The 15,239-nt window shown below is 35.9% G+C and overlaps 1 protein-coding gene across 1 annotated transcript in view; it reads right to left on the reverse strand.

Moving 5' to 3' along the window:
* Window positions 1–3,142: 3,142 nt before the first annotated feature.
* The window catches only part of prlra (prolactin receptor a), a 42,920-nt gene continuing 30,823 nt past the window's right edge, over window positions 3,143–15,239 (reverse strand). Inside the window, exons 7-10 of the mRNA XM_055180393.2 lie at window positions 12,612–12,759; window positions 9,014–9,107; window positions 8,813–8,882; window positions 3,143–7,487 (exon numbers count right to left, since the gene is read on the reverse strand). Coding sequence (XP_055036368.2) covers window positions 6,546–7,487; window positions 8,813–8,882; window positions 9,014–9,107; window positions 12,612–12,759 — 1,254 coding nt within the window. The 3' untranslated portion in view covers window positions 3,143–6,545. The remainder of the gene's footprint in view (window positions 7,488–8,812; window positions 8,883–9,013; window positions 9,108–12,611; window positions 12,760–15,239) is intronic.

The following is a 15,239-nucleotide window of genomic DNA, read 5'->3' on the forward strand; positions in this document are numbered from 1 at the left end:
TTTGCTTTATTGTGGAATACTTTTACAGAGACAAGCTAAACAACAAAATAACACATTTATAATGATTTTTAAAAAAGCAATCAACCTGGAAAATGTAAAATTTTGTTTTGTTCTCAAACTTTTTTGTGGCCAGGGAAACAAAGGGAAAAACAATTTCCAAGGAAAATTGTTTCATAGTGAGTCAACTTTTTAAGAGGTTTGTTTTGTTCAAATTACATTTGGATTCAGTTTTTAAATTATCTAAAAAGCTTTTATACAATCAACTGTAGCAAGACTGGCATGGTTCTTAGATGCATTTCCATTTCTTTCTCACCTTTTTCCCACTGTTAAGGTTTTATATGGAACCATACAGTCAGGCAAAGAACCTATTAGTAAGTGTAAAAGCATGTTGTGCACGCTTTCATAGTAATTATAGTGGGTCATTCCACCGAAGGATAACATTGCTGTCCACAGGATATTAAAAATATAAAAATGCATGAAAACTAACTCCTTAAAACATTTTATTATTAAGCAAAGTGTCCTGCCTGTTTATCTAACATGAAATGTAAATGAAATATTTTAAAAGATTAATAAAAACTACACAGAACACTAAAAAATTGCATTTTTTATCTGTCCCTGCTCTCTAACTCTATACTTTACCTTTAAATATAAAGCAAACAATTCATTTTTGTATGGGTCCATATCCTATCTTTTCTTTAAATATTTTTTACCAATGAAAAAGTCATCATATTTTAGATAAAATGTACATTTTAATCATGTCCTCAGGATTTCACTCAGTCCTGTTACCCAACACGTTCCCCCCTCCGAAAATGTAGAAATATCCCGCAAGTCACATTTTCAAGAGAAAGTGTGATCATCTGAATCTTCTGAAGGTCATATGAAGATCAAAAGTCACTTTTCTCAGTTTCTTTCCTGTATATTTTATGTTATTGATGTGGATGCCATTACACCCGGCGCAATGCAGCGCAATGTGCAACGCAAGTGTCTTTTTCACATTTAGCGCCACATTGTTTAAATAGCAAATGCATTTGCGCCCAATTTTGCGCCCATGGGCGTTCTGGTCTGAGAACGAGGTGTGTTCAGGCGCATTGTTGGTGCGTTGCTATTTTGAGGCAACTAAAATAGACTATGCCATTGACCAACAAAAACCTGTTCTAAAGTCAAATGTCAATGGCACAATGGTGTTCTTATTATTTAATGAGCGCGTTAGTAATATGCGCCTAAACAGGACGACAACGCGGGTTTGCTTATCACACACATGGATGCGCAGCAGCAGCACACAATCATTTTTAAATATGAAAAATTAAAGGATTAAAATGTAAAAGATTAATATTGAGTCTCTTGGACATAAATGAGGACCGAATATGAGATGTTAGAAGGCTTAAAGAGCTGCTTCACCTGTAGACTGGTAAGTAAATAAATGCTTTGCTTTAAACAAATGCATCTAGTTTTAAATGTTTTTTTTAAATGCTTCCCCACAAATTTATTGTATATGATGACTCTGTACCTGTGGATATGGTGAGATGAGAAACATTTTTAAGTTATGCTTAAAAAATCTCGTGACGCTGTCCAAGTGCTGAAACGTACGGAGAGCCGTTTGTAAATTCTTTATCTTCTGTTTGTTACAAATAAAGTAGTTTTACAGTACAAACCTTTTCTTACATACTTGTAAATTATTTTTTGATGATATTGGATAGCCATACGTTTAAAGCAACTATAAGCCTGCTTTTTTACTTCCATGACTAAAAGAAAACGGGTTTTAAAGGTTTTAATAAAAAAATAACAATTTCAATACAAGTGAAAAACAACACAATTATTTAACATTAATCTTAAACTGGGGATCTTCTTCCTCCGCTTAGTTTTTCAATTTACAAAGTCTGTCATCTAAATAGGGATTAGACATAGCGCCAGCGCAACAGGCTTTTAAAGGGGATGAGAGCTGAGACTCTCATTGGTTTACGCCCGAAATACTCCCATTTCTCATTAAAAAATTGTACCAACCCTTTTCGACCATGCGCTCGGCGCACAAACCGTATTTCCCGTTGTTAAATTAGCAAAAGTGGATTCGGACACGCCCATTTAGACGTTGCGCTGTGCGCTTTATACAATGCGCTTAGATCGTTAAAATAGGGCCCTAAGACTCATATTGGTTTATTGCACATTATGGCCAAAACACACCCATTACTCATTATGAGAATATGAACAACGGCCATGCGCTTGGCGCATAAACCATTTTTCCATCATTAAATTAGAATAAGTGGAATCGGACACGCCCATTTAGACCGTGCACTTTAGACAATGCACTTAGATCATTAAAATAGGGCCCATAATGTACAGTCCTGTTTCCTATATTATTTCTTTGATGTTATCAGATTATAAAAAAAAAACATTTTGGTAAATCACTAGAATTTGCAAAGTGTCTTTATGCTATTAGCACATATTTACTGCCGCTATATTTCATGTATTTGTCCTGTTACTTTCAGTCTTATCAAAATGCCTCAATCCTTCATTAAGAAACCATGTTAAAAATAAACTAGTTACCTGAGATTGACCAATACTCATTTTGAAAAGTAAAACGTGTGTTATTAAATTTAGTGTTAAAAAAAAGAAAAATATCAACTTCAGTTTTGATGAGTTACAGCATGCAAATGGCACAGATTCGGTGGAATGACCCAGGTACCTTAATGTGTTTAATGACACAAAAGTCAAAATAAAACCATAAATATATTTGTTACAGCAAAGTCATTAAAAAGATGGAAAGTTTATTCTGCTGTTTTTGTTGCTAACCGCATATGTTCAAAAATACAAATAAAACCGAAGACTACACATTAAGCTATTCTGACAATTGTTGTTGCAAAAAAAAAGTGTGGTGTAAAATGTTTCCAAGTTTTTCTTATACTTTTTGTTGGACTATACCTAGACTAATATAAGTACAAGTTTATGTCTTGTATGAGTATTATAAAGTGACAGATAAGCTGGTAAATGAATATGTTTAATTTATTGATTTGATCTTTACTGATGTGTTTTCAATGATTCTCTGTTTTGACTAAAATATAGAGTTCAAGTTATGGAGATCATTTCAAACTTACTGCATTGGCTAAATACAAACCATCGATTCTTAAAAGAACCACTCCAGCACACCTTATACAATCTGACAATGCGTTTTAATAATCATAGAGGTGTCACTGCACAAATTTAACCATTTATTTTGGAAAAACAGAACAGGATGTATCACACAAGACTTGTGTCATTCAATGCACAACATGGTTATAGGCTAAGAAAACTTGAATTTTAGCACCTCCAGTGACATACATTACATTTAAAATAGTAAGAAAATAAAAGAGTGACCATTAAAACAACAAACGCCATTCTTGCTGTGTATAATAAGTGCTATTGTTGTGGATTTGAACAATTTCACATGTTGATTAAAGTTTTTTGGTAGCGTGAAATCAAAGTCTGATTTCAATAACAAAGTTCAATCTCTAACTCAGAATTAAAGTCTTAGCAGGATTGCTTTACTAGATTTCTCCTTATGCCTTTTCTTCAAGACGTTTGACTCCAATCATTCAATCAGTCAGTCCAATGATCCAATAATAGCAGTACAATAATACAATAAAAAAGTACAATATTTCAGACTGTCCTATGATAGTGCACAATGAGCCAAAACATAACTGTCCTGAGGCTGCACCCTATTACACACATACATTTTGAAGAGTTGCCACTGCCTATGACAGATATTTGCATACAGTATAGAAATATGAAGCGTTACTTTGTCTATGTAGATTGATTGCAAGAAACAAAGCATTTATAATTGCTGCACAACACAGTAATCATAAAATACACTCAAAAATGATTAAAGTTCGTAATATCCTGCATACTTAAGTACATCAATGTAACTTATAAAATAAAGGCAACATGTGGGGGTCAGAGGTTGATTTGCAAAGGCAAGCGCATGGTAAATGAGACTCACCAACTACCATCATTTATGTATGTACAAGATAATGTTGCTTTAGAATATATTCATTCTGTTCACCATTTTCTTTTTATATCAAAAATATAAAACGGAGAGCTGATTTAATGTTTATCCTCATTAAAACGTGCCAGTCTAATATATACGCTATTGAATACTGAAAAACTAACTAGATTTGGAAAATATCTGTCATCAGTTATAAACAGTGTTGGGGAAAGTTACTTTTAAAAGTAATGCATTACAATATTAAGTTACTCCCCAAAAAAGTAACTAATTGCGTTACTTAGTTACTTTTCATGGAAAGTAATACTTACGTTACTTTTAAGTTACTTTTGCGTTACTTGGCTGAGGCTTGATCTCTTTCAGGCCTTGCAGGTGTTTTTATGACTGAGAAATTCTGCATTCAAAAATGGCATATTTCGGTCGCAAAAATGTCAAGCTATGGCTTGCCAACCTTGTTTCTGACTTAAACTGTTCTCGCTCAGGTTCGCACGCATATAGTGCGTAATTCTACATGACTACGTTCAGTTTAATTTAATATATTATTATTTTTAAATAAAATTAATTGATTTGAAAAGTAACGTGCATTACTATTTAAAAAAAAGTAACTCAAATATTAATGTGTACATTTAAAAAGTAATGTTACTTTACTCGTTACTTTAGAAAAGTAATATTATTATGTAATGCACGTTACTTGTAATGCGTTACCCCCAACACTGTTTATAAATATCATTTATAATATGCTAGTTTGCATTTTCTAGTTTTATACACCATTAGAAAAAAAGGCCAAAATATGTACCTCAGCTGTCACTGGGGCAGTACCCTAAAGGTCCTAATATGTGTATACATTTGGTAACAATATGTACCTCTATGGGAGCTCTTTATGTGCAAAGTTGTACTTTTTGAAAGTGTACCACCCGAGTGACAGCTGGGGTACCATTTATTTTCTGATAGTGTACCGGTAATAGCTTTGCGTATACAATCAGTTCCATTAATTGTTGTATTAAAATTATTTAAAAGTTAAACACCTCAATGAGTTAATCTCATTGTTTACTTTTGCATTATCGTACTTTAATACTTAAAAAATACATCTTGGCTGGAATTATGCAGATTCATTTGTTTTCATAAATGAACAACAGGAGGATTTCTTAGATAAATGGCATATTAGAAGTGTTAGAAAAAACACTCAAAATTTCAATGTGGTGCGAGTCGTGCGACTTCAGTTCAACATTGGGGCGAGTACGTTTTGGCAATACTTAAGGATAAGTTCATATTCCTAAAAAATCAAAAGTTACTTTTAAAAGTAATGCATTACAATATTAAGTTACTCCCAAAAAAGTAACTAATTACGTTACTTAGTTACTTTTCATGGAAAGTAGTGCTTACGTTACTTTTTAGTTACTTTTTAGTTACTTTTGCGTTACTTTTTCTTGGCTGAGGCTTGATCTCTTTCATGCCTTGCAGGTGTTTTTATGACTGAAAAGTTCTGCATTTAGAAATTGCATATTTTAACACAAAAATGTCGAGCTTTGGCCTGCCATCTCAGTTTCGGACTCAAACTGTTCCCATACAGGAGTGTACGCATAGAGTGCATAATGTGACTGCGTTAAGTTTAAAAAAGTAACTCAAATATTATTAATGTGTACATTTATAAGGTAATGCGTTACTTTACTCGTTACTTCAGAAAAGTCATATTATTGCGTAATGCACGTTACTTGTAATGCGTTACCCCAGCACTCAAAACAAATGACCCCGAACAGCACAAGAACAGCCGCGTAACAGTGCCATGATCCAAAATACATTTACAAAAACATTATGCAGTGCATTGCTGAGGGCAGCTAAGTGCTAAATCCTATAAATCTGTAAATATGATATACATGAAAACAAACAGATTTTTTGCATTATGATATAACACGGATTCCAATCTTTTCAAAAAGCGATCTTTAAGGGGCACAGAGATGCTTGAGAAAAGTCAGCTCTGCTATAAAACAAACCCTTGTTTACACTTAAAGGTGCAGTGTGTAATTTTTAGAAGGATCTCTTGACAGAAATGCAAAATAATATATAAAACTATATTATCAGGGGTGTATAAAGACCTTTCGTAATGAACCGTTATGTGTTTATTACCTTAGAATGAGACGTTTTTATCTACATACACGGGGGGTCCCCTTACATGGAAGCCGCCATTTTGTGCCGCCATGTTCATACAGAAGCCCTTAATGGACAAACTTTTTTACTAAGTTGTCTCCGACGATGACATGTTTGTCCGGTGGCGGCTACCGTAGCTTCTCTATGTGTTTCAAAAGCGATAGATGAGCAGTGGACTTAGCTGTTGGTTGCAGTTCGCAACCTCACCACTAGATGCCGTTAAAATTTACACACTGCACCTTTAAGTGTAATCTTCTCAATATAAATATAATTTTAAATACAAATCATCCCATTGAAACCCCTAAAAAAGAAGTTGTGTCTACAGTAAGTGCTTCTCAGAGGCCTTTATAAGTTGCTATTACATTTTATAACAAATTTGTTTTAAGATGTGGACGGCTTTTTGTATTGCAGTCTTAGAGTGTCCGTATTAGGAAAGTAATGCTGTCGAGTCCACATAACCATTCCCCATCAGCCTCATGTCGTCCAGTGGACTATACGACACTTGGATGAGAGGTTTGCAGGGATGAAGCTGGTGTTGGGTCGAGCATCGGTCGCTTTGGCTGTCCGAGACCTGGCTGTAATCGTCCGAGGACTGCGGAGGTGTATCTGCCTGCAGAAGGAGCATATTGTTTGATGTCACCTCTTTGACTCTGCTGTAGTCCTCCCCAACGGGCTCAAAATAGTCCTGTTCGCCGTTGGGGTCTGAAAGAGGCCTGAGCAGTAACACATTTTCAGGGCCGATCCTCTGCACCTCTACATATTCCATGGATTGCGATTGAGGCACGCCAGGAGACTCGGGATTGTCCAGACTGAACTGGTTGTAGCTTTGGGAATGTCGACAGGGGGGTTTGCTCAAGCGGCCCTCTTGCGTTGTCAAGTCCCGATGATGAAGTTGGTGGTAACTGATGGGTGTCGAAGAGATGCTGAAAATCTCTGGAACGCTGTGATGGGTGGGTTTAGCTGCTCCTACTTGATATTGGTGAGGTTGTGGAGATGAAAAAACAACAGGCCAGGTCTTGGCGTGCCCGTCCGTGGACTGCGGTGAACCCGGTTCACCCCCCTGGCATTCGCTGCCTTCGTTGGTTTCTCCGTGCTGGCTGTAGTGTTGCATGTTACCGCTTGCCTCTCGTCGCTCCAGGCATTTCTCCAACAGCAGGGTGCGACTGTCGCAGCTGCCACGGCCGGAGTCGCTATCTGATGTGTTGTGGGATTTCAGGTAGTCTTCTGACAGATCTTTCCCATCCAATGCTAATTCCTGCTCTTCATTATCGTACACCTCAAGATATTCCACCAATAAACCATCGTAATCGGTGGTCGGTGGAAAACCCTGTATTACCAGAGCATTAAAAACTTCCTCGGACTTGCCATTCTGTAGAAAGAGCACATTTTTCAAGGTAAATCCACTTAAACTATATGTCCTCTGAAAAGAAATAATATGGATGTTTTTATTCCTTCCAGAGGCTTACAGCCCCTGGTCCTCATCTATTTTTACTGAATGGCAAAAAAAGCTCGGATATTCTGCAATGATTTAGTTGTCACACAGAAAAAAAGAAAGTGAGCCGAGTTTGGAACAACATTTTGAGGGTAAATCGGCACTTAAAATCAAATGTTAAATTTAACATTGCTGCAATTAAAAAATTTGGTTCGAAATGATTTGGTTTATAAAATGATTATAAAGAAATGTGCCTTTGCAAATACCTAACCATGGCTCAGCATACAGTATGTGACCCTGGACAACAAAACCAGTCATAAGTCGCACAGGTATATTTGAAAAGTTTGGTTCCAAAACGCAATAAACGGCAATTTTTAAAAAATGAGTTACTGCCAAAATCAGTATGGTATCGGGTCAGTATTTAAAAAGTAAATTCTTAATTTTATGCAAAATACTTGTTTTTAATGTTAAGTCAATGTTAAGACGCGTTTACACGCGTCTGGAGGTCTCGCGGCGCGAATGAGCCGTTTAGCGTGGCACGATAGACGCGAATCCATCTTATTTGCGTGTCTAGTTCGCGCAAATGGCACGAATTGAGAATTGGCGCAGGAAACGCGCGAGTTGAAAAATCTGAACTTTAGCGTAAAAACCGCATTGCGTTAACCAATCAGGAGCTTGCTCTTGCAGTGACGTGATTTGAGTTAGCGAGCGAAGTAGCAGAAGCCCCTCCCATGATGCAAATTTCCGTGTGAATGTCTCGAATTACTAGAAGTTCACGCTCGAGTAAACTCTAACTGTGGGTTCACACCAGACGTGAGTTCAACGATTTTTGTGCAAGTAGATTACAAACAGTCAATGCAAAGACGCGATCAGACGAGTCTTCGCATGGGGCGATGCGAATGAAGCGATATGGGCAGCGCGTTTGCCGCAAAAACACGCGCTATTTGCCTCAAACGCGTCTTCTCCCAAGTTGAAAATATTCAACTCGAGCGAAAAATTCGGATGACACGAAGTTAAATCCCGCAAGTAATCTAGAGCGAGTAATGCGATGCCCCGCGTTTGGTGTGTATGTAGCATAAATGTTCAAGCGTCCAACTACGTGCGAATAGCGAGTTTTTGTCGCCTCTAACGTGTTTGGTGTGAATCCAGCATCATCACTGGTTTTGTGGTTCAGGGTGACATATATGAATTCTGCTCATATAATAATTGAAATATTTGACAGGTGATTTGAACACAAGGGGCATGAGGAATCATTTCATTACCTTTAGCAGCTGTTTGTCAAATCCTTTAATTTTCGGTCCAGGCACAGGAGGCAGCAAACACAGCTTCACACTTTACACAGAAATATAAAAATATATGATGAAATTCAGAAAAATTATCCTGACAGGACCATGTAATGAATTTTGGATCCTATCCATTATTACTATTGAAAAATCTATTGTGAATTGTGAAATATTTCACACCTGTTTCGACTGATGCTCAACGTCCATGTGAGGATGAGGACACCAAAGACTGAGAAAATGGTAATCAAGATCCATAGGGAATGTTTTCTGATGTCTATAGAAAACAAACACAGGAAAAGGAAATGTTGATGAATACAGCGTGTGTCCCCATGTGACACATAATGATTTTTCATAAAAGAAAAACAATGTAGGCTAAGTCACAGTTTCCAAATGTTTCTCTTAAAATTAGAAAGGAGAAATAAAAATAGAAACAAAAAGGGACACTCCACTTTTTTTGAAAATAGGCTCATTTTCCAGCTCCCCTAGAGTTAAACATTTGATTCTTACTGTTTTGAAATCCATTCAGCTGATCTCTGGGTCTGATGGTACCACTTTTAGGATAGCTTAGCATAATCCATTGAATCTGATTAGACCATTAGCATTGAGCTAAAAAATTATCAAAGAGTTTAGATATTTTTCCTATTTAAAACTTGACTCTTCTGTAGTTACATCATATACTAAGACCGACGGAAAATTAAAAGTTGTGATTTTCTAGAGAGATATGGCTAAGAACTATACTCTCATTCTGGCGTAATAATCAAGCACTTTGCTGCCGTAACATGGCTGCAGCAGGCATATTACGCAGTGCCCGAAAATAGTCCCCTGCTATTGAAAGTAACCCAGGGACTATATTTGGGCGCTACATAATGGGGTGGTTTCCCGGACAGGGATTAGCTTAATCCAGGACTAGGCCTTAGTTTAATTAGGAAATATAACTAGTTTTAACAAATATGCCTTACTAAAAACATTACCTGTGTGCATTTTTAGGCAAAACAAAGGGCCCTGATGTATTTTAGGATATGTCAGTGCAAGTTGTTTTCAGTTTGGACAGCTCTTAAAAATGATTTAATCTAGGACTAGTCTAATCCCTGTCCGGTAAACTGCCCCAATATCATATATGTATATATATAAAAGTTTTTGGTTATTTTTAGCACAATGCTAATGGTCTTATCAGATTCAATGGATTATGCTAAGCTATGCTAAAAGTGGTAGCAGTAGACACGGAGATCAGCTGAATGGATTCCAAAACGGTAAGAATCAAATGTTTAACTCTAGGGGAGCTGAAAAATAAGCATATTTTTTTTTAAGTGTCCCTTTAAAATACATTAATAATACAAAACAGTAAAATTAATGGAAATGTATTTAAAATCTTGTTGACCTTAAAACACTAATGGAGACATTTGTGAGATTTCATTCTTTGAGTCAGGATAAATATTTGACATGCGAGTTAAAAGGATAGTTCACTGAAAAATTTAAATATTGTCATAATTTATTCACCCTCAGGTTGTTTTTGTTCTGCTGAATATGAAGATATTTTGAAAAATGTTTGTAACCAAGCAGATCTGGAGCATGATAGACCTACAGTATATAGTATGAAAAAATAATGCAGTGACTGTAATTTATTAATTTGTGACAAGAGTATGCAGCAAACCAATTATTTTTTTGATAATTTTATGTATAAAATAATAATATATTGCATTATTTTAATTTATTACAATACATTTAAAATGCTATAAAAAAATTCTTATTTAATATTTGAAGAGTTTCGTTGCAAAACGAGATAACCACCGTTTTTTTAATTGTTCAGAAATCTCGTTTTTTGGTTGTGCATTCCATTTTATTTTAAAGCAACTGCAGTTGGTTTGTTTTGATTTAAACCTTCATAACTTAAAAAATACAGCAAAAGAAGCACCATAAAAAAAATAACATGATAACATAATAATAAACATGTTTTGAGAAAAATGTTAAAAAATGGATTTATCTCGTTTTGCAACGAAACTCTTCATTTTACATCCAGAAACTGTTAAAGTGTCTTTTTTAAAACAAGACCAAAATTAGGCTTTTAGACCAAAAAAATACAGAGTTATACTCATTTGAAGGGGGAACATCACATTTTTGGGTTAAAACAACCCGAGGGTGAGTAAATGACCAAATTTAAATTTTTTGATGAACCATCCCTTGAAAGATCCATTTTTTTGCGTCATCTACTGTAGAAACATGGAGGTGACTTCCATGTAAGGGGACCAGTGGTGTATGTAGATAAAAATGGTTCATTCTAAGGTAATAATAACAAAATACAGTTCATTATGTAAGGTCTTTATACACCACTGATAATATACTTATATATTATATTGCAATTCTCTTAAGAATTCCTCGTAAAAGTCCCACATTGCATCCTTAAAGCGTAACTAAACCCCTGGTCAGAGCCTGACTCCACCCACTGGCAAAATTTGAAAAATGCAAGAACAGTGGGCAGATCCCAACGGAGATAGAGGGGACGAACTGTGTGGTGAGATCGTAACAAGGGCGTGGTGAGCTTGAACCTGCTTACGTCACGAGGCATTTTTTGGACCCAACATCCAATAGGAAAATTCAACTGCAGTAGCCACCGTTTAACCTGAAGAGGGCAGCACTCAGACGTTTTTACACCATATATTGTAGTATTGAAACACTTTATATCCAAATGTCAAAAAACTTACTAAAATCAATGAACAGCACTAATAAAGCATCATTCTTACAGATCAGTAACTAAAAAAAGTTGTTTTAGGGTTTAGTTACTCTTACTCTCAAATAATTGAGATATTAAAGAAATCCCATTTGTGATTTTCTCGTTCTCACGGGAAAGATAAACGCTAGGTAAAAATTTGTCATTTTGCAAAAAACCCTTTGGCACAATTACTGAATAATATGTGGTGTTTTGAATGCTGGGAGCTGGAAATGGGGCTGATTTCTGGCTCATTTGCCGCTGTCAGGTGTGACTCCTGCTGTGCCTTTATATGGCTGCTTAGGCCCAGACGAGGCTACAGCTCGAAAACATGCTTGGGTGAGGTTAAACTTTACCTCGAGGAAGATGAGGTCATATCTCCCTAGAGTAAAACTGTTGGTATTCTCTCTAGAACAGTCTGCACTGTAAGTTATGCGTGTGTAACCGAAAGGCTCTTGGGGAAAACTGTGTGTACTTTTGAAAGAGCTTTACTGAACATTTTGTTTTTTCATACAGCACATGCACAGAATCATACAGTTCATAATGCACCAAAAACATAAGACAGAAAAGTATATGCATTTTGGCCTTCTGTATATACTAGCAAGCTAAATTCCAGGATTATATTTCCTGACTAAATTCCACTCACAAAATGTGTATAATATGATTATAGTGTCAGGGTGTTTCTCTTCTACCGAACATTTTCCTCTAAATGTTTATCAAATGTACTGCTCATTTCTTTAAGATCATTGTAGGTTTTGTAGGATTCAGTTTATTAGTAAGTTTGTAAGGAATAATTGACGACGGGCCATTGAATGAACTCTAGTTCGTGTCGTGCCGCATTACCACATTGGGCGTGTGCATTATTTTTAAATAATTCAAAGGACTGGCGTCAATTAATGCGCTTGTACCACGGTTACCACAGACACTGCTAAGACATTCCTCTGTTGGTTATTTTAAGACATTTGACAGGTTAGATCAATCAAAAAATAATGAATACCCATGATGATCATTTCTCAACCAATTAGAATAAAACATTTTACAGCCCCGTGTTATAACTATACATAAAGAACTTACAGTCGGGCATTTCGACGTAGATTGTTTGGCTCCACTCGCTCCAGAACCCTTCGTGTGGTGTAGGCTTACATCTCACTTGCACCATGTATTCTTTACCGGGGTGAAGACTGAATATCTTATAGTATTTCTGCATGCCAGCATCATATTCCTATACAGACACACACACACACAAGCAAAGGAGTGCTCCATTAAAATGTAACATCTTAAAGGGACACTCCACTTTTTAGAAAAAATATGCTCATTTTCCAGCTCCCCTATAGAGTTAAACATTTGATTTTTACCATTTTGGAATCTATTCAGCTGATCTTCGGGTCTGGCGGTATCACTTTTAGCATAGCTTAGCACAATCCATCGAATCCGATTAGACCATTTAAAGCAGCACTATGTAGTTTTTTTACCTTTAAATAATGTCTCAAAAATTATTTCAGTGATAGAACAACTTTTAACTGGACAAATTGTACTGTTGCTGCAACCTGAGCAGCCTCCTAGCTGCTACAAGCACACTCTGAAAGTGGCGATGGAGGGTAGGAAACACAGCCCCGCCCCTCCCCCTGCCTGCAGAAGAGTGTCTGATACCAGGCACTGTTGCGCTTTTCAACCACATGGGGGAGCTGTAAGTCATTTTTACATGGAAACTACATAGTGTTGCTTTAACATCGCGCTTAAAAATAATCAAAGAGTTTTGATTGCTTTCCTATTTAAAACTGGTCTCTTCTTTAGTTACATTCTGTACTAAGAGCGACAGAAAATTTAAAGTTGCAATTTTCTAGGCCGATTTGGCTAGGAACTATACTCTTATTAATAATAATCATTATTAACCACATAAACCATGGCTGCAGGAGGCGCAATGATATTACGCAGCTCCCAAAAATAGTCCCCTGCTATTGAAAGTTACCAAGGGGACTACTTTCAGGTGCTGCGTAATATCACTACGCCTGCTGCAGCCATGTTACGGCTATAAAGTCCTTGATTATTATGCCAGATTGAGAGTATAGTCCTAACCATATCTGCCTAGAAAATCGCACATTTTAATTTTCCGTCGGTCTTCGTACACGATGTAACTACAGAAGAGTCAAGTTTTTTAATAGGAAAAAAATCTAAACTCTTTGGTTATTTTTTAGCGTGATGCTAATGGTCTAATCAGATTCAATGGATTATGCTAAGCTATGCTAAAAGTGTTACAGCCAGACCCGGAGATCGGCTGAATGGATTCCAAAACTGTAAAAATCAAATGTTTAACTCTAGAGAGTTGGAAAATGAGTATATAATGAGTATTTCAAAAAAAAGTGGAGTGTCCCTTTAAAGCAGTGCTTCTCAAATAGTGGGGCGGGACCCCCAGGGGGGGCTCGAAGCCACACCAGGGGGGGCGCGCGAGACCCCGGGTGAAAATACTTTTTCACTTATAAACATTACAACCCAATCACGCTGATAAGCCGCTTGAGTTTTTATTATTATTTATTGATTATATTTAATTTAATTTATCAGTATCAAATGGTCAAAAAATATTATACTTTAAATAAGGATTTTTTTTTTTTAGGCAAATTGATGCATTTTAAGTCTTTTTTGTTACAGACTAAAAAACAATGTTAATAAAGTTATTCTTTGTTGTAAGTTGATCAATATTTCTATTTTTGTGTTTTCTTTAATGTTAATAAGGATACAATGTTTTGCAGATGTGTCATTTTATAGACAAATTATACTATTTACAGTTGCGCCGGAGAGTTGGGGGGCGCGAAATGTTTACTTCTTCCTAGGGGGGGCGTGACAGAAAATAATTGAGAAGCACTGCTTTAAAGTAACATAGTCTTTAATTAATGATCTACTGTATAAACCTAAAAAATGCTTATCAGATAAACACCTCGGGTTCATTGAATGTTAAAATATTTTAAAAGAAAAAAAATCAAAGCTTCATGTCATTTCAAACTATTTAAATGTTTAATTATCATCTTTAAAACATTGTGTAGTTAATTTGCATATCATTGTGTTAAAGCCAAGACATATAGGGGCAGTTTCCCGGGCAGGTTTTATCCTAATCCCGGATGTTTGAGCTAATAAAACTAGGGCCTAGTAAAAAAAACCTTTACTGAGGGCATGTGTCTGAATGTTTATAATTAGTAATGTGGAGAAAAATTGTTGTGCCAACATTTTTCATCTAAATTTCTTAAAAAAAAAGAATGAACATAATAATAACATGTATTATATTCTGTATGTACTCTGTTCTACAGTATATATTTACTCTATATGCCCTGTTTTTCGTGTTTTGAATACCGCAGGAATTACACATTTTTGTAGGCTATGGGACACTGGTTCCCTCGCAAAAAATAAAATAAAATAAGCTAAACAAAAGTTTTTGACACTTCACATATAAACACAACTTTTATGAATTTTGAAGTCAAAATTCAGCTTTTAAAATTTTCTAGTAAATGCATTTACACTTTAAAATTCATAAAATTAGTATTTATCTCTTAAGATTAATATGTTGGACAAAAACGTATAAGTTTCTTTAACTTTTTTGCTTATTTTTTCCATAATCCAATATGTAAAAAATGAATGGGCTTTTTTGCAAGAGAACCAGTATCCCGCTAACTTCCAGGTTGGCCTACAAAGAAGTCATCCCTGCGGCACTCT

This window comes from Misgurnus anguillicaudatus, chromosome 9 (assembly GCF_027580225.2).
Source record: "Misgurnus anguillicaudatus chromosome 9, ASM2758022v2, whole genome shotgun sequence".
NCBI classification, from domain to species: domain Eukaryota; kingdom Metazoa; phylum Chordata; class Actinopteri; order Cypriniformes; family Cobitidae; genus Misgurnus; species Misgurnus anguillicaudatus.